The sequence below is a fragment of the Salvelinus alpinus genome, chromosome 25 (assembly GCF_045679555.1).
Source record: "Salvelinus alpinus chromosome 25, SLU_Salpinus.1, whole genome shotgun sequence".
NCBI lineage: Eukaryota > Metazoa > Chordata > Actinopteri > Salmoniformes > Salmonidae > Salvelinus > Salvelinus alpinus.
Window position 1 is genome coordinate 4,371,301 of NC_092110.1, and position 23,706 is coordinate 4,395,006.

Below are 23,706 nucleotides of genomic sequence, written 5' to 3' on the forward strand. Positions count from 1 at the left end.
TTTTTGGTTAATAAATGATTCCATATGTGTTATTTCATAGTTTTGATGTCTTCACTATTATTCCACAATATAGAAAATAGTAAAAATAAAGAAAAACCCTTGAATAAGTAGGTGTCCAAACTTTTGACTGGTACTGTATATATATTATGTGATTTAGTCTAGAATCAACACCACTTTCAATATAAAACATATATTCGTATTGTCTAACAATCATACAATCCAACAGGCAAGTCAAACACTCCAAAGAAATAAGTGGCATTAGCCTACATTTTCACTTCATTCTTTCTATTTCCCTGTAAATACTTTTCAATATACAGTACAAAAGTTACAGTTGTAAAATACACATACTGTCTACTCTGTGTGCCTCACCTTGCAGGCACATTTTCATTTGAATAGGGTTTATTTCTGCCTAATAAACCGATAAAACAGCTGAAAGTTCCACAGCAGTGCAGATAATTACGATCAAATCAAATTGTATTAGTCACATGCGCCGAATACAACAAGTGAAATGCTTACTTACAAGCCCCTAACCAACAGTGCAGTTTCAAAAAATATGGATAAGAATAAGAGATTAAAGAGCAGCAGTAAAAAAAAAAATATATATATATATACAGTGGGGAGAACAAGTATTTGATACACTGACGATTTTGCAGGTTTTCCTACTTACAAAGCATGTAGAGGTCTGTAATTTTTATCATAGGTACACTTCAACTGTGAGAGACGGAATCTAAAACAAAAATCCAGAAAATCACATTGTATGATTTTTAAGTAATTCATTTGCATTTTATTGCATGACATAAGTATTTGATCACCTACCAACCAGTAAGAATTCCGGCTCTCACAGACCTGTTAGTTTTTCTTTAAGAAGCCCTCCTGTTCTCCACTCATTACCTGTATTAACTGCACCTGTTTGAACTCGTTACCTGTATAAAAGACACCTGTCCACACACTCAATCAAACAGACTCCAACCTCTCCACAATGGCCAAGACCAGAGAGCTGTGTAAGGACATCAGGGATAAAATTGTAGACCTGCACAAGGCTGGGATGGGCTACAGGACAATAGGCAAGCAGCTTGGTGAGAAGGCAACAACTGTTGGCGCAATTATTAGAAAATAGAAGAAAATAGAAGAAGTTCAAGATGATGGTCAATCACCCTCGGTCTGGGGCTCCATGCAAGATCTCACCTCGTGGGGCATCAATGATCATGAGGAAGGTGAGGGATCAGCCCAGAACTACACGGCAGGACCTGGTCAATGACCTGAAGAGAGCTGGGACCACAGTCTCAAAGAAAACCATTAGTAACACACTACGCCGTCATGGATTAAAATCCTGCAGCGCACACAAGGTCCCCCTGCTCAAGCAGGCGCATGTCCAGGCCCGCCTGAAGTTTGCCAATGACCATCTGGATGATCCAGAGGAGGAATGGGAGAAGGTCATGTGGTCTGATGATTCAAAAATAGAGCTTTTTGGTCTAAACTCCACTCGCCGTGTTTGGAGGAAGAAGAAGGATGAGTACAACCCCAAGAACACCATCCCAACCGTGAAGCATGGAGGTGGAAACATCATTCTTTGGGGATGCTTTTCTGCAAAGGGGACAGGACGACTGCACCGTATTGAGGGGAGGATGGATGGGGCCATGTATTGCGAGATCTTAGCCAACAACCTCCTTCCCTCAGTAAGAGCATTGATGATGGGTCGTGGCTGGGTCTTCCAGCATGACAACGACCCGAAACACACAGCCAGGGCAACTAAGGAGTGGCTCCGTAAGAAGTATCTCAAGGTCCTGGAGTGGCCTAGCCAGTCTCCAGACCTGAACCCAATAGAAAATCTTTGGAGGGAGCTGAAAGTCCGTATTGCCCAGTGACAGCCCCGAAACCTGAAGGGTCTGGAGAAGGTCTGTATGGAGGAGTGGGCCAAAATCCCTGCTGCAGTGTGTGCAAACCTGGTCAAGAACTACAGGAAACGTATGATCTCTGTAATTGCAAACAAAGGATTCTGTACCAAATATTAAGTTCTGCTTTTCTGATCTATCAAATACTTATGTCATGCAATAAAATGCAAATTAATTACTTAAAAATCATACAATGTGATTTTCTGGATTTTTGTTTTAGATTCCGTCTCTCACAGTTGAAGTGTACCTATGATAAAAATGACAGACCTCTACATGCTTTTTAAGTAGGAAAATCTGCAAAATCGGCAGTGTATCAAATACTTGTTCTCCCCACTGTATATATACAGGGGGGTGCCGGTACAGAGTCAATGTGCGGGGGCACCGGTTCGTTGAGGTAGTATGTACATGTTGGTAGAGTATTTAAAGTGACTATGCATAGATGATAACACCAGTGAGTAGCAGTGGTGTAAAAGAGGGGGGGGGGGGGGGGCAAAGCAAATAGTCTGGGTAGCCATTTGATTAGATGTTCAGGAGTCTTATGGCTTGGGGGTAGAAGCTGTTTAGAAGCCTCGGACCTAGACTTGTCACTCTGGTACCGCTTGCCGTGTGGTAGCAGAGAGAACAGTCTATGACTAGGGTGGCTGGAGTCCATGACAATTTTTAGGGCCTTCCTCTGACACCGCCTGGTATAGACGTCCTGGATGGTCGGAAGCTTGGCCCCAGTGATGTCGTGTGCCGTTCGCACTACCCTCTGTAGTGCCTTGCGGTTGGAGGCCGAGCAGTTGCCATGCCAGTCAGTGATGCAACCAGTCAGGATGCTCTCGATGGTGCAGTTGTAAAACCTTTTGAGGATCTGAGGACCCATGCCAAATCTTTTCAGTCTCAATAGGTTTTGTTGTGCCCGCTTCACGACTGTCTTAGTGTGCTTGGGCCATGTTAGTTTGTTGGTGATGTGGACACCAAGGAACTTGAAGCTCTCAACCTGCTCTACTGCAGCCCCGTCGATGAGAATGGGGGCGTGCTCAGTCCTCTTTTTCCTGTAGTCCACAATCATCTCCTTTGTCTTGATCACGTTGAGGGAGAGGTTGTTGTTCTGGCACCACACGGCCAGGTCTTGGACCTCCTCCCTATAGGCTGTCTCGTTGTTGTCGGTGATCAGGCCTACCACTGTTGTGTCATCGGCAAATTTAATGATGGTGTCCGAGTCGTGCTTGGCCATGGATCGTGCTTGGATCCAGTTGCAGAGGGAGGTGTTTAGTCCCAGGGTCCTTAGCTTATTGATGAGCTTTGAGGGTGCTATGGTGTTGAACGCTGAGCTGTAGTCAATGAATAGCATTCTCACATAGGTGTCCAGGTGGGAAAAGGCAGTGTGGAGTGCAATAAAGACTGCATCATCTGTGGATCTGTTGGGATGGGATGCAAATTGGAGTGGGTCTAGGGTTTCTGGGATGATGGTGTTGATGTGAGCCATGACCAGCCTTTCAAAGCACTTCCTGGCTACAGACGTGAGTGCTACGGGTCGGTAATCATTTATGCAGGTTACCTTAGTGTTCTAGGGCACAGGCACTATGGTGGTCTGCTTAAAACATGTTGGTATTACAGAATCGGACAGGGAGAGGTTGAAAATGTCAGTGAAGACACTTGCTAGTGGTCAGCGCATACTCGCAGTACACGTCCTGGTAATCCGTCTGGTCCTGCGGCCTTGTGAATGTTGCCCTGTCTTACTCACATTGGCTGCGGAGAGCGTGATCACACAGACTTCCGGTACAGCTGGTGCTCTCATGCATGTTTCAGTGTTATTTGCCTCGAAGCGAGCATAGAAGTAGTTTAGCTCGACCGTTACGCTCGTGTCACTGGGCAGCTCTCGGCTGTGCTTCCCTTTGTAGTCTGTAATGGTTTGCAGGCCCTGCCACATCCGATGAGCATCAGAGCCGGTGTAGTACGACTCGATCTTAGTCCTGTATTGACACTTTGCCTGTTTGATGGTTCGTCAGAGGGCATAGCGGGATTTCATATAAGCTATCATAGTCTGTTAGACTATGATATCAATGCAGTAAACGTGAGGATATGATAAAGACAGCTGTATAAAGAGAAGAATGAGTTAGCAACATAGAATTACGATACATATCCGGTTTTCTAATCTCCAATCACTTTTTTTAGTCGCAAAAAACTTTCAACTCATTAAGCATGAAGCTAAACCATGTTACATAATGAACCCACACTGAACATCATGCCAAAGCAGTCATGTTCAGATCTGTCAGATATTGACATTTAAAATAAGTTAGAGTCCCGCTCCTTGAAAGCGGCAGCTCTAGCCTTTAGCTCATCCATGGCTTCTGGTTGGGATATGTACGTACGGTCACTGTGGGGACGATGTCATCAATGCACTTATTGATGAAGCCAATGACAGATGTGGTGTACTCCTCAATGCCATTTGAGGAATCCCTGAAAATATTCCAGTCTGTGCTAGCAAAACCGTCCTGTAGCTTAGCATCTGCTTCATCTGACCACCTTTTTATTGATCTAGTCACTGGTGCTTCCTGCTTTAATGTTTGATTGTAAGCAGGAATCAGGAGGATGGAATTATGGTCAGATTTGCCAAATGCAGGGCGAGGGAGAGCTTTGTATGCATCTCTGTGTGTGGAGTATAAGTGGTCCAGAGTTCTTTTCCCTCTGGTTGCACATTTAACATCCTGATAGAAATTTGGTAAAACTGATTTAAGTTTCCCTGCATTAAAGTCCCCGACTACTGGAAGCGCCGCCTCTGGGTGAGCGTTTTCTTGTTTGGCGGAATACAGCTCATTCAATGCTATTTTAGTGCCCTCCTCTGACTGTGGTGGTATGTAAATAGCTTCAAAGAATACAGATGAAAACTCTCTCGGTAGGTAGTGTGGTCTACAGCTTATCATGAGAAACTCTACCTCAGGCGAGCAATAGCTCGAGACTTCCTTAGATATCGTGCACCAGCAGTTGTTTACTAAAATACAGTGATCCCTCGCCACTTCGCGGTTCACTTATCGCGGATTCGCTATTTCGCGGATTTTCATAATGCATTTTTTTTTTTTTTTTTGGTGCATTGTGCTCTGCATTCTGATTCGCTAAAAACTCACTCCCGCTTCTTGTATCAAAACATGCTACGAATTGTGCTATCATTTTGTCGTCTCGTGCAGTTATGTGTACGTACATAAAACAGCTTGGCAAATTTACATTAAGTTGGCCAAATTATCTTGTAATTTCGAACATCTCCTAAACCCATAATGTCGACGAAACGGCCTACACGTGAGTCACTGTATTTGTATACATGTAATAGTTGCTAATTGTAAAAAAAAAAAAGTTTTCTATTTCGCGGATTTCACTTATCGCGGGTCATTTTCGGAACGTAACCCCCGCGATAAACGAGGGATTACTGTACAACAAAAATAAAGACAGATGCCTGTTGTTTTACCAGACACCACTGTTCTATCCTCCTCATATAACCAGCCTGCTGTATGTTGATATTGTCGTCGTTCAGCCACGACTCTGTGAAGCATAAGATGTTACAGTTTTTAATGTCCTGTTGGTAGTTTAATCTTCCCAGTAACTCATCAATTTTATTGTCCAAAGATTGCATGTTTGCTAGCAGAATTGAGGGAAGTGGGGATTTATTCAATCGCCTCCGACTTCTCAGAACTCTCCGGCCTCTCTTTCCCCACCTCCTTGATCAAACAAAATCGAATTATACAGAGCACAAATCGCTAAGTGTGCGTCCCAAATGGCACCCTATTGGCAACCTTGATGGGGGTGGGGGCCACAGTGGTTCGCGGGTCCGTGTAGCCACATCCATACCAAAACATGCAGTCGGAGCCGGCCATAACCTTTAGGGGGCCTTAAGTTACATTTTGCGAGCAAACCCTTTAACTTCTTATGGCTGCAGGGGCAGTATTGAGTAGCTTGGATGAAAGGTGCACAGAGGTGCCCAGAGTAAACGGCCTGCTCCTCAGTCATAGTTGCTAATATTTGCATATTATTATTAGTATTGGATAGAAAACACTCTGAAGTTTAGATAACTGTTTGAATTATGTCTGTGAGTATAACAGAACTCATATGGCAGGCAAAAACCTGAGAAGTTCCACTTCCTGTTTGGATTTTTTCTGGTGGCAGATTTTCAACCAAGCTCTCATTGAAATTACAGCGAGATATTGATGAGTTTTCACTTCCTACGGCTTCCACTAGATGTCAACAGTCAATAGAACTTTGTCTGATGACTCTAATGTGAAGGGGGGCTGAAGGAGACAGGAATTAGTCACCACTGCCACGAGCTGACCATGCTTTGACCACGCGCGTTCACGTGATAGGCAGCTCCGTTCCATCGCTCAACTGAAGTCAATCTAATTCTCCGGTTGGAACGTTATTCAAGATGTATGTTAACAACATTCTAAAGATTGATTCAGTACATCGTTTGACATGTTTCTACTGACTGTTATGGAACTTTTGGACATTTCGTCACGTTATAGTGGACGCGTTTTGTGACTTTGGAATTGTTTACCAAACGCGCTAACCAAAGTAGCTAATTGGACATAAATAACGGACATTATCGAACAAATCAAGCATTTATTGTGGACCTGGGATTCCTAGGACTGCATTCTGATGAAGTTCTTCAAAGGTAAGGAAACATTTATCATGTATTTTCTGGTTTCTGTTGACTCCAACATGGCGGCTAATTTGGCTATTGTTCTAAGCGCTGTCTCAGATTATTGCATGATTTGCTTTTTCCATAAAGTTTTTTTGAAATCTGACACAGCGTTTGCATTAAGGAGAAGTATATCTATAATTCCATGTGTATAACTTGTATTATCATCTACATTTATGATGAGTATTTCTGTTGAAACGATGTGGCTATGCAAAATCACTTGATGTTTTTGGAACTAGTGAATGTAACGCGCTAATGTAAACTCAGATTTTTTGATATAAATATGAACTTTATCAAACAAAACATGCATGTATTGTGTAACATGAAGTCCTATGAGTGTCATCTGATGAAGATCATCAAAGGTTAGTGATTAATTTGATCTCTATTTCTGCTTTTTGTCACTGCTATATTTCGCTGGAAAAATGGCTGTGCTTATTGTGGTTTGGTGGTGACCTAACATAATCGTTTGTAGGGCTTTCGCTGAAAAGCATATTTGAAATCGGACACTTTGGTGGGATTAACAACAAGATTACCTTTAAAATTATATAATGTATGTTTGAGGAATTTTAATTATGAGATTTCTGTTGTTTGAATTTGGCGCCCTGCACTTTCACTGGCTGTTGTCATATCGATCCCGTTAGCGGGATGCAGCCATAAGAAGTTAAGAGGCTCCCCTCTTGACAGCGGAGAGAAAGAAAATACTTTTTAGAGTTAATTTCCTGCAATTATACTTTTTGCCATTGGGCATAGAGAAAATGTTGCAGTTTTGCAGCAAGTTAGCTTAAATTTTGCCAAAAGATACAAAATATTTGTTGTTACAGCTAATTTCCTGCAATTCTACACATTCTTCCATAGGGTGGAGAGAAATGTTTGCAGTTTTTAATATGATATCTGAGTGAGATTGACTACCAAAAATCAATGGGGGCCCCCTAGCCGGTAGTTTAGATAGCTAGCTATCTTTACCTTTATTTAACACATGCGCCGAATACAACTAGGCAAGTCAGTTAAAAACAAATTCTTATTTACAATGACGGCCTACTTCGCCCAAACCTGGACGCCGCCCTATGGAACTCCCAATCACGGCCGGATGTGATGCAGCCTGGATTCAAACCAAGGACTGTAGTGACACCTCTTGCACTGAGATGCAGTGCCTTAGACCGCTGTGCCACTCAGGAGCCCAAAAGAGTTACCCTATATAGTGCAGTACTTTTTACCAGGGCCCGCATAGGGCTCTGGTCAAAAGCAGTGCAATATATAGGGAATAGGGTGCCATTTGTGATGCAGGATAAGGAAGACCAATGGGAAGCTAGTAATACACTGTGGAGTTGTGAGATTGTGAGGAAATTAATACAACTCAGCCAAAGGTATTTTTTCCCCCCTCTCATTCGCATCCCCAATGTCTTTTAAAATAACTTACACAATGTGTTGTTTTCTTTGTAACAAAGTTATTACATTTAACAAGCACAGTGAATGTCAAGTGTGCATTTATTCTACAAAACGGGTGTCTTCAGCCAAATTAGAGCAACTAGAGCTACAGTTTATTAGCATAGAGAGCAAGCAGTGTTTTCCACTAGCGCCGGCTGTCGGCTAAACAGTTGATTACAGACTCATTTATTGCCAGGCTACTTAAATTAAACTAAGCTACTTTTCAATTGGCTAGTCAGAAACAAATTCAGCCGAGCCCTCTTCCACTAAAATGAATGATATGCATCTTCTAGCAATCTATTGATAGGACAGGCACCTGTCAGTATCAAAGCGAGCGTTGACAGGGAAACACTGCTGGTTTGACAGTTTAATATCTCATCCAGGTACCTGTGGGCAGTGTGATTTGTGTGCTCTGTGGTTGGTTGCAGTCTCTGTGAGTGAATTTCAGGGCTCTATAGAGTGACCATTGTACTCGCATATGCGCCTAAAACAGAAGTGTGCGAACTGAAAAAGTAAAGTATAAGAACATGCAAGTTCTGATTTATAGCAACACATAAATGCTGCTGTAGCTATTTTCCTAGCATTTCTGCCGATTGGTTTCATAGCTGGTAGCTAATCACACAAAGAACCATTGAAATAAGAATGATTTAGGATATACACTACCGTTCAAAAGTTTGCGGTCACTTCCTTGTTTTTTTAAAGAAAAGCCCATTTTTTGTCCATTAAGATAACGTCAAACTGATCAGAAATACAGTGTAGACATTGTTAATGTTTAAATGACTATTGTAGCTGGAAACGGCTGATTTTTAATGGAACATCTACATAGGCCTACTGAGGCCCATTATCAGCAACCATCTCTCCTGTGTTCCAATGGCACGTTGTGTTAGCTAATCCAAGTTTATCATTCTAAAAAGGCTAATTGATCATTAGAAAACCCTTTTGCAATTGCTAGCACAGCTGAAAACTGTTTATAAGATTGATTAAAGAAGCAATAAAACTGGCCTTCTTTAGTCGACTAGGACGCCCAACTCAAATCAATTATTGTATGGATGAACCCAGCAACAACAGGTAAATGGAGACAGATGCAAATCCAACAAATAGAAAAAACAATAAGTTCATCTATATTTATGAAGACCGTCAATACACTCACTAGGAAGATAGAAAATACCTTTATAGAAAATACCTTTATAAATAACACCATAAAAGGTCTGGACGAAGAAGACAAAATGCATCCAAACAGACCTGATCTACAGTATCTAGAAACACGTCCAAGACAATCAACACTCTACTCTGGAGGAAATACTCCTGGAAAATTCAGTGAAGATTTTTCAACTCCTATAATACAATCAAAGTACAAACGGCACATCACACCAAGTTGCTGGGTAACCGTGGGGAGAGCAGGGCTAACCACACCCATACTCCTGCCCAGTCCTCAATCATTTCTGGACCAAAGTATGCAAAGTATTGCATGATACATTTGAAAGCTCACTTTATCTAAATCCAGAACACATACTCCTGGGGAGAACCCCTCATGCGATAAGTACCTCTTCAGAATTCTGATAATAACAGCACTTACTAGATTACTAGAAACTGGCCTAATCCGCTGGCACCACAAACAAGCAATTGGAAAGAGACAATTCATGAAATCTATACTATGAAAATTATAACTCATAGAATATGAAACCAAATGACTATTTTTGAAACAGTTATTATTTAAAAAAATTACGGACATTATATTATGAAATATTTATAGGCCCTAACAAGAGATAAAATTGTAATGTTTTAAAGGGAGGGGTGTGGGTGGTCACATGTGTGTGTGTGTGTGCCTGTGGATGCGTCCATCATTACTTTAAGACATGAAGGTCAGTCAATGTGGAAAATGTCAAGAACGTTTCTTCAAGTGCAGTCACAAAACCATCAGGCGCTATGATGAAACTGGCTCTCATGAGGACCGCCACAGGAAAGGAAGACCCAGAGTTACCTCTGCTGCAGAGGATAAGTTCATTAGAGTTACCAGCCTCAGAAATTGCAGTCCAAATGAACACTTCAGAGTTCAAGTAACAGACACATCTCAACATCAACTGTTCAGAGGAGACTGCGTGAATTAGGCCTTCATGGTTGAATTGCTGCAAAGAAACCACTACTAAAGGACACCAATAAGAAGAAGAGACTTGCTTGGGCCAAGAAACATGAGCAATGGACATTAGACCGGTGGAAATCTGTCCAAATCTGAGATTTTTGGTTCCAACCGCCGTGTCTTTGTAAGACGCAAAGTAGGTGAACGGATGATCTCCGCGTGTGTGGTTCCCACTGTGAAGCATGGAGTAGGAGGTGTGATGGTGCTTTGCTGGTGATACTGTCAGTGATTTATTTAGAATTCAAGGCACACTTAACCAGCATTGCAGGTTTGCGCTCAGTGGGAATATCATTTGTTTTCAACAGGACAATGACCTAACACACCTCCAGGGTGTCTAAGGGCTATTTGACCAAGAAGGAGAGTGATGGAGTGCTGCATCAGATGACCTGGCCTCCACAATCACCCGACTTCAACCCAATTGAGATGGTTTGGGATGAGTTGGACCGCAGAGTAAAGGAAAAGCAGCCAACTCAGCATATTTGGGAACACCTTCAAGACTGTTGGAAAAGTATTCCAGGTGAAGCTGGTTGAGATAATGCCAAGTGTGCAACGCTGTCATCAAGGCAAAGGGTGGCTACTTTGAAGAATCTAAAACGTAAAATATATTTTGATTTGTTTAACACTTTTTTGGTTAAAAATCTCAGCTTAGAACCCTGAATTTGCACTTTTCATGTAATGTAGAATAAGTGGTACCGATGTGTCAAAATCCACTTAGCCTTATCATTATTTTCTGGGACATTCATTTATTTTCTTTTGGGTTTTTCACATAGCAGCCACTTTTAATTATTAGAATGTACCAGAGGCCATCAAAATATAGGTAATTCGGCCAAAAGAAAAATGATGTTGGGGAGGCCTGCCTAGCTAATATTTCTTTTGGCTGGCTACTCCAGGTACTTGTGGAAAAGACTGAGGGCACATCACTGAGACACTGTCAGGCAGGTTATGAGGCACCAGGTCAGCAGCAGTACATTATTTAACTTTTATTTACCCAGGTTAGTCTTGTTGAGAAAAGAGAGAACTGGTCTCTATTAACCAGTGAAAAAAAGACCGATAGAGAATCAGCCCAGTAGCCTACCTGTTTGAGAGCCTTCTTGCTGTGTTTCTGTGAGGGAGAGATGAGCTTGCTACTGGGGACAGAGGGAGATGAACAACGTGGCTGAGGAGACGACGGATCAGATGGCAGCGTGGAGGGCACTGGGAAGGAAACACAGCACAACTTAGACACAGTCAATAACACATGAATACGCTCAACAACAACCCCCAATGTTCACATCCAAAACACTGATAACATTTACATAAATACACACGTTGTATGCTGATTGCGTGTTTCAGTTCATCTATAAAATGGATATACCAAGGTTTTGTTTTGCAGTCAGACACGATACAAACCTATGTTGCATCTAAAAGATTGCTGAAAACATACACAAAAAGTTGGCCTGGATGTGCGTTGCATTTTTTATTTTTTTTAATCGAAGACTCCTTGACTTTCCAACCGCCAGAAAAAAAAGTGTTAGTAGCAAGATTATGTAAAACAACTTTTGTAATGGTTATTTCCTGTTTTTTTTAAAACAAGGCTTACATCTTTATTTCTCACTCACCGTGGCTGTTATCCTTTGACTTGTGTCTTTTGGGGTCTTTTGATAGCATTTGCTTTGATGGAGCTTTTTGCATGGATATTAAGAACAATAAAAATAGAAAAGAAAAAAGAAAAGAATATATCCCCCGTGCTCAGAAGATATGCTGTTACTTTACTTCAACGGTTCCTTAACTTGTTCATATGTGTATATGAGGAAGTGGTCACAGATCTGACTCAAACAAAAAAAAGAATTTCCTGTTGTAACCGTTGCTTAAAATGTTTAAGGGACAGAGAGAACGACAGAAATGGCCTAAACTTCATCTAGTTCTAAAGTGTTACTAAGATGGGCAACAGTCTGATGTCTAGTATTAATCACAAAATGTACAGCTGCACACTCAATACTGAAAATGGAAACACCACAATAACTTGAGTGGGACAGGCACCTAAATATAAAGAGTAATGGTCGGCACCGAAATGAGTATCAGCACCTATGGTGCCTTCGGAAAGTATTCAGACCCCTTGACGTTTTCCACATTTTGTTACGTTACAGCCTTATTCTAACATGTATAAAATGCATTGTTTTACTCATCAATCTACACATAATACCCCATATCGACAAAGCAAAAACTGTTTTTTTGAAATGTTTGCTAAAAACAGAAATACTTTATTTACATAAGAATTCAGACCCTTTGCTATGAAACTCTAAATTGAGCTCAGGTGCATCCTGTTTCCATTGATCATCCTTGAGATGTTTCAACAACTCCATTGGAGTCCACCTGTGGAAAATTCAATTGATTGGACATGATTTGGAAAGGCACATACCTGTCTATATAAGGTCCCACAGTTGACAGTGCATGTCAGAGCAAAAACCAAGCCATGAGGCCCAAGGAATTGTCCGTAGTGCTCCGAGACAGGATTGTCTCGATGCACAGATCTGGGGAAGGGTACCGAAACATTTCTGCAGGATTGAAGGTCCCCAAGAACACAGTGGCCTCCATCATTCTTAAATGGAAGAAGTTTGGAACCACTAAGACTCTTCCTAGAGCTGGCCGCCCGGCCAAACTGAGCAATCGGGGGAGAAGGGCTTTGGTCAGGGAGGTGAACAAGAACCTGATGGTCACTGACAGAGCTCCAGAGTTCAATAAGGACAACCATCTCTGCAGCACTCCACCAATCAGGCCTTTAAGGTAGAATGGCCAGTCAGAAGCCAGTCCTCAGTAAAAGGCACATGACAGCCCACTTGAAGTTAGCCAAAAGGCACCTAAAGGACTCTTAGACCATGAGAAACAAGATTCTCTGGTCTGATGAAACCAAGATTGAACTCTTTGGCCTGAACGCCAAGCATCATGTCTGGAGGAAACCAGGCACCGCTCATCACCTGGCCAATGCCATACCTACGGTGAAGGCTGGTGGTGGCAGCATCATGCTGTGGGGATGTTTTTCAGCGGCAGGGACTGGGAGACTAGTCAGGATCGAGGGAAAGATGAACGGGGCAAAGTACAGCGAGATCCTTGATGAAAACCTGCTCCAGAGTGCTCAGGACCACCGACTGGGGCGAAGGTTCACCTTCCAACAGGACAACGACCTTAAGCACACAGCCAAGACAACGCAGGAGTGGCTTCGAGACAAGTCTCTGAATGTCCTTGAGTGGCCCAGCCAGAGCCCGGACTTGAACCCGATCTAACATCCACGGAGGGACATGAAAATTGCTGTGCAGCGACGTTCCCCATCCAACCTGACAGAGCTTGAGAGGATCTGCAGAGAAGCATCATACCCAAGAAGACCTGAGGCTGTAATCACTGGCAAAGATGCTTCAACAAAATACTGAGTAAAGTGTAATATTTCAAATTTTTATTTGTAATAAATTGGCAAAAATTCAACAACAAAAAACTGTTTTGCTTTGTCATTATGGGTTTTGTGTGTAGATTGATGAGGGGGAAAAAACAATGTTATCCATTTCAGAATAAGGCTGTAACGTAACAAAATGTGGAAAAAGACAAGGGGTCGGAATACTTTCCAAATGTACTGTATTTCAGTCAATTTCAAGTATTGGAATAATAGCCCAATCATCATAGAAAAAGGTGAAGCTAATAAATATACAGTATAGCGAAATATACAGTATCCTACCTCTCGGCGTCCCCATTTCCTTATCAAAAAGACAGTGATGTTATAAATATATTGTGAAGTAGTATCATACCTCTCCTCCTCCACTGTCCCCTCATGCCCTCCTGGTTGTTAGTGTAATTGTTGTTCTCTGTGCTCTGGGAATCAGACAAATTATCACTATCGTCCTCCTCGGATCCCTCCTCAGACAGCTCCTTCACCACGTCCCCAATGTCCTTCTACTCACAGACACACAACATACATATACGTTATACACAAATTATATAAACACAGCACATTATATACAAACACACAACATACACCGAATGTACAAAACATTAATCAGTGTAGACGAAGGGGAAGAGACAGGTTAAAGAAGGATTTTTAACTCTTGAGACATAGATTGTGTATGTGTGCCATTCAGAGCGTGTATTATATATTTAAGTGCCTTTAAAATGGGGTATGGTTGTAGGTGCACCGGTTTGTGTGAAGAACTGCAACGCTGCTGGGGTTTTCAAGCTCAACAGTTTGAGCAAGAATGGTCCACCACCCAAAGAACATCCAGCCAACTAGAAACAACTGTGGGAAGCATTGGAGTCAACATGGGCCAGCATCCCTGTGGAATGCTTTCGACACCTTGTAGAGTCCATGCCCCAACGAATTGAGGCTGTACTGAGGGCAAAAGGGGGTGCAACTAAATATTAGGAAGGTGTTTTTAATGTTTTGTCCACTCAGTGTACACATTCTATAACATACACACCACAATAAGATATTATATACACACCCCCATAACACGGACTGCTTTGAATGACTCCTAACATTCAGAGCAATTCATAATGATTCATGTGAATTTCCAATTGTTTGTCAAGCTCGCTGTGTGAGTCATAACGTTGCTCTACTTTTCATTCTCTTTCCATAGAGAAGCAGTGTCATCATAAATACTTTTAACAGCTCATAATTATTGACACTGTGGCGCTGCCTATTAGTAAAAAAATGACATGTCAATTCCACATAGAGATATGTCGGCGCTTACTGGTTTCATGCTTTAGATTTATAGAAATTTGAAACTGACCTTCAGTGTGTAGACCCCCATTCGTCCAGGTACTTTGTAGAAGATCCCTTCTTCACCGCGAGAGTTGGTGTGGAGCATAGCATTGAGACAGGCCAGCGGGGAAGTACCACTAGATAACAGGAGAAGAGGAAAGCACAGCCAGTTACATCCAATGAAGCAGACAGCTGACTGGCCACTACAGAGCCGACTTTAACTGTACTGGCTCTGACATTTCCTTTTGACATTGTCCTTTCCAGCATAGTTTCAGCAACTATTGAGGATGTGTAGCCAGGCCAAGCTGGCCAACCCAGTACACCTCAGCCTGGCCCGGTTTGGCCCTATAGTGTGAATCAGGCGCCAGTGTACTGTATTCAGAGCTTCAGCTGAAATTATTAGACTGTGCTGCCTGAAATAACAATACCTGACATGCAAGAACAAGTTGTTAATAACATGTTGTAACTTCTTGTTACAAGTACAAGTTGCTAATAACATGTTGTAACAAGTACAAGTTGTTAACATGCAATAGGAAAAACAAACAACATTTTAGTGAGTTTGTTAAGGGAGTGAGGGGCAAAACTTGCTTTGTCTTACCTTCTGGATGACAAGAGTGAAAAAAATGAAACAAGAAACAAAATCATTAGAATTATGTGAATGTAATAATTACCACGAGAATAAGAAAATAAAAAGGGAAAGGACATGAGCAGTCAATCAAACAAGAAGAAATGATGTGTTGCTATTCATAAACAAAACTAGGCCTAGTGTGCTGATCTTGTGTATCAAAAATGAAGTCAAAACTGTGAAGAGCGACCTAAAGGAACCTTAAAAGGGGATCTAAAAAGGACCTTTTCTTTGAAAACAAACAGAAGACATACGAGACTGTTTATTTACCTAATCTCTTTCAGTCTCTCCCTCTGGATCACCTGTAGGATCTCTTTGTGGCTCATAGGTGTGTTGGGGTACTTTTCTAATACCTGAAAGAATAAAGCACAAAATCAGTCAATGGATTGCAGTGTAATAATGTGTAATACATACCTAATACCACTTGAGAATGTAAAAGAACCTCTAGCCTAAAGACAATAACATATGTCAACCTGTCCTAGACTAGTATTCACATTGCTTATGGTGTTACTACACATTATCAACCCACAATTCTATAGTTGGGCCTAGTGGTATGGAATTAGGACCTAGTTGTATGAAATGAACATTGAGTAAGCTTCAACTGAGGTGTTCTATACTTCTGTGATGTCATGTCATAGCTCTTACTTAAAGGAGTAATGATTTAGGATTCGTTTTGCCTTTTAGATCACAACTAATAAAATGATATAGACAGGGAGGACCTGATTCTAGATCAGCACTCCTAGGCATACGGTTTTTAGCACATTCATTAGTGGTGTGGTTTGTTAAGACATGAAGTCAACCTCTGGGAATGAGTCTGTCAACAATGATTTAGTGCATGCTTTTACCCATTGTCAAGAGAATATGTGACTTGCTGGAAATAAGACAGACCTCAATGACCTCACCAAAGCATGATTCACTTCCTTTGTGTTTGTGTAAGAAGAGAAAGCCTGAGCAAGATCACCACCCACCCACCATCATAGCTGATGTAGCTAGCCTAAATTATACCCATGGTGACGTCACCACAGACAGAACAATGAGACAGATATTTCACTGGAAGTGTAAATGTGAAGCATCCGCTTGGCGTTTCCACTCACTACCAAATATGGTAATGAGAGGAAGCTCAGTGGCCAGAAGTGGGAGGAGATGGAAGGAGATGGATTTTGGCCGACATTCTTCAAATTATCTCATGATGAAAGATTTGGTCTCAATACAGTTTTCAGTTCCCCAACTAAAATCTGTTTTTAACAGAGTGGACTAAGTTTTGTAGACCTTACCCTTTGCCAAAGTTTTTAAAAATCGCGTTGTTTAGGAGTGCAAAGGCGAATTGAGTTATTGGACACGCGCACTTCACAGAGTAGGCGTTCCCTAACGGAAATATGCATATGATTGCTAAAACAGGCAAATAGGATCTCGCTAACTTGTGCTTGGCTCTGCCCACCTCCTTGCTTGTTCTGCCCACTATGACTAATTTGTTCCCATTGACAGGCTGTGGTCTATCTTGATTTAGTTATACAAATCTTTGATGTCACAAAGGTTTTCATATGAATAGTAGGCGAACTGTCATCTGTCAACTAACGACTGTTAGCTAACTGGCTAGCTATGTTATTGCTGTTACTAGTTTTAATTAACTACATTGTGTAAACAAAACACACTAACATAGCTAATCAAAACTAGTAACAGCAATGATTTGCTAATACATGTAGCCATAGGTAGCTAAGCATGTTAAAAACCGAATGGCCAATACAGTGACCAGGTAGCTAAAACAACTTCATAAATAGTTTATAAACACTACTGATGTAGCTACTAGGTAGCTATTTGTAGCTAGCTAGCAAGTTGACTACTACTACCATGCTAACGTTAGCTGTCGTTCATTGGTCATTACCTAGCGTTATAGCTAATGTCCATCGACATAGGACGATTAGAACTAGCTGGAGAGCTAGACACTTGACAACGGCCATGTTTCAATGTATTTTGTCAGTTCAGAACAAGCTGTCAAACTGAACGTGAGTTAGCATAGCTTGCTAACTGGCTAGCTGTACGCTCGCGCAACACTTCGTGTTTACTTTAAAGCAACACAGACATGTCTGCGTGTCTGCGGTCGAAACAATAATTCTGTCAATTTCCTATCTACAACTTCAGCAACTAAAGCAAACTACATGGAGACACTGATATAGCTATTTTCTGTAAATGAATCCACAAGACTGTCAAGCCAATCTTGATGGACTTCCAGTGCTTAGCTAGCCGACAAGCAGGCCTTGGGTTGCATACGCAACATTTCGTCTGCACCAGCGGGTCATGAACTCATAAACAGTTGTACAAGTGGGAGCGAAGGGAAAACAAGCACAACAAACGTTGAATAGAACGACAGTAAATACCGTTTTAGCAGCTTCTGCCCATGTCCTCCCCTTCTTTTTCTTCTGTCTCTCCCTCATCGCTGCGGTCTTGTGCTGATTAGTGTTGAATATGACAGTGTGTTAGTTGAAATGTTGCTTTAGTTACCGCGCAAGACCGACCGCTTCTGCCATATTGGGCTTTTACTGCTTTACTGTAAGGAGTGTGTCATGTGACCCAGAGAGAGACGTCATCTTACTGTACAAATGACAGCTGTCACTGGCAAACACGAGTATTTAAACACATTTGTTTTACTTCGCTATAAAATAAATACATAGCTATTAAAATAATAACATGACCGTTATTACTGTCAGAACATGTGACTATTTTCGGGAGATGGTGGTGTTTTAAGCTAGAATAGAATATTAGCCTACCGAGTAAATCCTTTAAAATTAGTCAAATTCATACAAACCTTTAGGCTGGTGCTTTTTTTTCTTCTCCCTATTTTTGGTCAATGGCAATTCATTTGACTTGAAATACAGGTATTTTATATTTTCCCTGAAAAAATGTAGGCTCATACATGTTATTTATAACAGTTTGTACCATTTATTCTGATGTTTCAATACATCTAAAGCTAAACGTTACTTCAGTCATCATCTGCATAAGCTATAATAATAGCAAAAAATATATAAAATAATGAAAAGCTCAGCTTTACAATATTTTCCACAAAGTCTTATGCAAATCTTTTGGTTACAGACAAATTGTATTTGGTGAAATAATACACTTTGAAATTGTTGATTGCATAATGTAACACAGCAAATAAGCATATATGATATACATTGGAATGTTCTATAATCTATAATCAGGGGCTCCCTGGAATGGCACCTTCCAATGGAGTATAGATGGCTGAGGAGGGTCTCTGAGGGTGAGGAGAGCACTGGGTCTGGGGTCCTTGTGTTATAGAGCTGGATGATGAAGAGGATGAGACGCATGAAGAGGATGAGCGAGGTGCCTGGTACCTGGGAACGAGGAAAAGGGTATACAGCAAAAACGAATGCATATAAAATTATGAAATTCATAGCTCTAAATGCTGCCAATTATTTATTAAAGTCGGAAAGACTAATCAGATAATAGTTAATCAGCCAATTCTGTAGCAACTCTAATAGAGTCTTCCTCTGCAGGTTAAACTCAACAGGTTACTACAGGTACTGTAACTCACCAGGATCGTGACTTCCGGACCCTTCCTGATGCGGTGGTCCTGTCCCTGAAGGGGACGTTGACTAGCAGGTCTCTCCTGGGGCTACCGGGACCTCCAAAGGCCTGCTCCAGGTGTGCTCCATTAAGGTTGAGGTTGTACATGGTGGGTGGGCTCATATCTAGCTCCAGGAGCATTACATTCTCAGCCTATAGGAATAAGGAATGAGAGAGAAAGAGAGAGGAAGTTTAATGTAATGAACGGTGACGATGGAAAGCATCTGCAATTGATGATTCAATAAAATGGGTGGAAATTGTGTTCTGGACATTCATCAGTACAGGATGTCAATGGACCTCAAGTATGAGCAAAGTTTATTTTTTTAATCATATACTGTCAAATACAACTGATTAAACATTTTCCATCTAGCACATGTAATACATTTAGCAAAATTACACTACACTAAATTTCAATCTCAAATATATATATATATATATATTTCCATAGATAAAAAACCTAGCACCAACCCACCCGGTATCTAGATTGAGCTCCTGTTGTGACAGCCATCTGTGCATATTGGCTGATAGGTCTCTTGTATCCCACCACAGAAGTGGGCCTTCGTTTCACCTGATAAGCCGATTTACTGCAATAAGATGTGTACGGGAGGAAAGACTAGTTTAGGAGTTATTTAAGGAGTTAAAAGAAAAGTATAGATAATATCATATTGTGACAAAGTAGTCCATTTATTAAATACTTTTATTCCAGGTAGAACTCTTTTGGGTTCCATGTAGAACCCTCTGTGTGGAGGGTTCTACATGTAACTCAAAAGGGTTCTACCTGGAACCAAAATGGTTCTACCTGGAACCAGAAAGGGTTCTTCAAAGAGTTCTCCAACGGGGACAGCCAAAGAACCCTTGTAGGTTCCTTTTTTTTCTAAGAGTGTAGTATGGACTAGTGTAGACTGGGTGAACTCACTGACCTTTCTGAAGTAACAGAGGACCTAAACCTCCATTGGTCCTCCTCACTGTCAAAGTGAAGCCTGTTCATAATCTTGTTCATTTCTTCAGGAGGGATGAAATTCTCAATTAAGAGATACCTGCAGGTAAAACATCAAAAATATTGTAAAAAGTGAGCCAAATTGGCGTGGTGTGTGTGTGTGTTGCGTGCACGCTTGCGTGATTACAGGTTATTAATACTCACTTGAACTTGAGTTCTCTGGTGAGTTCATTCTGTGTCTGCTCAAGCTCCTGTCTGGTTACTACATGCTCATCAATGACGTCCCCAATCTCAGCCTTCACCAACTGCAGCTTGGCATATAACTGGATCAACGAGAGAGGAAACACAATAGGAGAACAGAATAACTCCATTAAATATGAACATCCTTATCAAAATACCAGGAATTAGGAAATAGGATTGTGTCTCAAATCAGTTCAAATTAAACATGAGGTCATAATAATGATCCTTCAGTAGATGGGCTTTATGTATATGGAAGGACTGGTTAGTTATCCGTTTTACCCTTTTCAGCTTCTTGGTCTTGAGATCCACCTCCTGCTGCAGGGAGGAGAAGGTCTCTCTTAGCTCTCCTGTCTCCTCATCCTGAGCCATCACCTGCTGCTGGATCTCTCTCTCCCGTCTTATCTAAATACAAATAAAAATGACTTTTATTCCAGGGAAATTCCTTTGTGGAGTCATGGTTCATTCATGCAAACCCAATACAGCTAGGCCTAGCCTACACTCAAATAATATGAGATAAAAAAATGACATGCGAATGACATGGGACAGGTAAAACTTTCACCATGCCCACAGACTCCCCCAATATATATATATATATATATATATATATATATATATATATATATATATATATAGCCATTCTCCATGATGCTGACCAAAATCTAAGATATGTGAAAACAGAGGAAAAAAAACAATGCATAAACCTGGATGCACATTGAGAAATATTATATTATGTAGAATTACCACTTTCAACTTGGTCATTACATACAGCAATATTTCCGATATACTGGAGGGATAGCCTAGTTGTTTTGTGCCTTGGCCACGACTCCCCCAATCTATCGTAGCCTATTGGTTTGTAGACGATCTCTCACCTGCTCTGCAATCTCTTGCCTCTTCAATTGCAGCATCTTCTGTTGCTCATTAGTGTGGTCAATAATGTTCTTTCCCCCAGCCAATATTTTGCTCTCCATAGCCTGGAGGGAAAGACACGTGGCAACATGGATAATTGATTATTGGAAAGACTGATGCTGTGTATCATGACCAATGAATCATTGCTCATATTAAATATATCAAAATGCACTATTGTCTCATATACAGAAACAGAGAAAATAATCATATATTTATTGTCACCTTATATTTCTCAATAATCTTTTCCATGGATTCCTGTTCCTTCTGCATGTGGTCCATCATCCTTTCATTTTCCATCTGCTCCTTCTCACCAAATGGCTTCCATTTCTCTCTGGCCCCTGGGCTGCTATGGGCGCTGGTGGGAAGAGCCTTTTTGGGGCTATCCTCCACAGAGCTAAATCTATGTATCGGTATCGTGGATGTACCTACTTTTTGGAGACGGCCCTCTACAGAGTTATCCATGGAGTTGAATCTACTTATCGCTATACTTCTTTCCTCCTCTTTCTTCCTCTTGCTTTCCTGTTCTTCCTTTATATAGTATTTTGCATTCCGCTCCCACTCTGCTTCCAGAGCCTTCCACAGTTCCGCATCCCTTTCTCTGTGAGCTACATCCTCCACAATCATACTTTTAGTCAGTCTTCTGCTATTCCTTCTCCTCCTCCTCTCCTTCGCCAGCGTCCCTCGCTCCTCCAGTTGGGCCTTCAGGCGGGTGATCTCCTCCTGAAACTCTCTCAGCAGAGCATCCTTTGGATCCTCGTTGATCTTGGGTTTGTTCTTTATATTTTTAGCCCTGTTAGCGTACCTTAGGGTCGTTAGGGACTCTTCATAATTCTTGGACGCTGGTCCCAGAGTGGCTACCATGACCGTCTTTGCATTGCCACCTAGTGAATCCTGGAGCAGGCGGGTAAGTTTAGAGTCCCTGTAAGGGATGTGTGTGCTCTTCCCATCCACCAGAGCTGAGATGACATTACCCAGTGCTGAGAGGGACAGGTTGATTTTGGTAGCCTCTTTCAGGCGTTCCCCATTAGCACCTGTCTTTCTCTGGCGTTCGCTGCCAGCCAGGTCAACCATGTTCAGCTTCCCAACCCGTATGTGGTCCTCTCCATCTGCACCTTTCTCACTGCACTCCACCGTGATCATGAAGATGGCATGGGACCGCGAGCTGCGTTCATTCATATTGGTGAACCCCACAGACCTGGACTGGTCTCCTATGTTCATGACATGTTCGATCTCCATGACATTCTTGCTGACAACCGAAGACAGGTCTTTGACATAGACACCTGAATCTGGGTTTTCTTTGAGGTCTAGTTTCTTGTTGTTGTCCTTACATAACAGATCCCTGACCTCCTCCCGATAGATCTCTAGATAGGATGCCCTCACTAAATATTGCTGATTCTGAGACCTGGAGATCTGTGTAAAAATGTGGTTAAATGAATTTGGGATGATCCCTCTCTCATTGTCTGTGGGCATACCTAGCATGGTGAAGGTTTTACCTGTCCCAGTTTGCCCATAAGCTAATATGGTCCCGTTGAATCCTTGCAACACGGAGTCTACAAGGGGTCTAACTGTGTCGTCATAAATATCGCTCTGTTTCGACTCAGAGTCGTAGACTGCATCAAAGGTGAATGATTTCACGAGCTCTTCAGGTGACGCCCTTGGGTTCCTCAATGTGATCTGCCCCAGTTTTGTATTCACCTCCAATATGTTATCGTTGTCCATCGTCTCCTCTCTCCTGTTGAATGGGCGGCATCGCACCACCACCTTCACAGCCTCGCACTGTCTCGACATATTTATTCCTTCGATCCTTGACCGTAAAATTGATTTCTCCGCAACACTTCCACTGTATACGTCGCTAATCGCGCATCAAGGAGATTACACGTCTTGCACCGCAGCTCCGCTGAGCAATACTCAGGTAAACCAATTCATGTCATTCGCAGAAAATAATAACATTCTGTAATCGGACACACCTAACAACACGGACATACCCTGCGTAGCCTACATGTCTTTTCTCCAAATCTGAGGAATATTCTCCTTGATCCTGACAATGATAACTGCCTCCACCATTCTCATCAAACGGCATGCACCGCACCAAGGCTTCATGGTACAAAGGATGCTGCGCCACCACCGCTGGAAAATACCGCCGTCGGCCAGCCCTGCCCAACCCTGTATACGTCCCCAGTCCCCCGGTACACATCCTTCGCTCTGCTGCAGACAATAGGAACAAGGCATGTGACTCACGCCAACGAATTGGATTAAAGGGGCAATCAGCAGTTGCTACATACATTTTTGGACTTAAATTGAAATGTACCCATTGATTCTTCAAGAATATAACTTCAATTCCTCATGAGCTTAGTTCAAATGTTCTACCATCTGAACCCAAAACACAAGCTTGTTTTACTCCAATGTCTGTAAACCAAGTAAAATGTTAACAAACATTATATAACCTCAAAACATGGTTAAAACTATCAATTAATGGATGGTCAGCCCTTGCATCATAGCTCTGCCTGTGAATTGGAAAGTGGTTACATTTCTCCAGCCCCAGCCCTCTGCTTTTTTACCCGAAACAGGGG

General features: G+C 41.8%; 2 protein-coding genes across 3 annotated transcripts in view; both read right to left on the reverse strand.

Annotated features, from left to right (window-relative positions):
• asxl2 (ASXL transcriptional regulator 2) overlaps window positions 1-18,009 on the reverse strand; it is a 30,832-nt gene extending 12,823 nt beyond the window's left edge. Inside the window, exons 1-6 of one of the 2 annotated variants that reach the window (XM_071365346.1) lie at window positions 17,847-18,009; window positions 15,742-15,824; window positions 14,875-14,983; window positions 13,897-14,041; window positions 11,722-11,784; window positions 11,199-11,317 (exon numbers count right to left, since the gene is read on the reverse strand). In XM_071365346.1, the coding sequence (XP_071221447.1) occupies window positions 11,199-11,317; window positions 11,722-11,784; window positions 13,897-14,041; window positions 14,875-14,983; window positions 15,742-15,824; window positions 17,847-17,903 (576 nt within the window). In that variant the 5' untranslated portion in view covers window positions 17,904-18,009. The remainder of the gene's footprint in view (window positions 1-11,198; window positions 11,318-11,721; window positions 11,785-13,896; window positions 14,042-14,874; window positions 14,984-15,741; window positions 15,825-17,846) is intronic. The other variant, XM_071365347.1, reaches the window with a different exon arrangement.
• A 376-nt stretch (window positions 18,010-18,385) lies between these two features.
• On the reverse strand, window positions 18,386-23,328 carry LOC139553233 (kinesin-like protein KIF3B). Its single transcript, XM_071365348.1, has 8 exons — window positions 21,359-23,328; window positions 21,100-21,201; window positions 20,510-20,632; window positions 20,195-20,313; window positions 19,974-20,090; window positions 19,526-19,637; window positions 19,022-19,206; window positions 18,386-18,821 (listed from the first exon to the last, which is right to left on the reverse strand). Exons 1-8 carry the CDS (start codon window positions 22,922-22,924, stop codon window positions 18,665-18,667), a joined length of 2,481 nt encoding a protein of 826 aa, XP_071221449.1. The 5' UTR covers window positions 22,925-23,328; the 3' UTR covers window positions 18,386-18,664.
• Window positions 23,329-23,706: the final 378 nt, after the last annotated feature.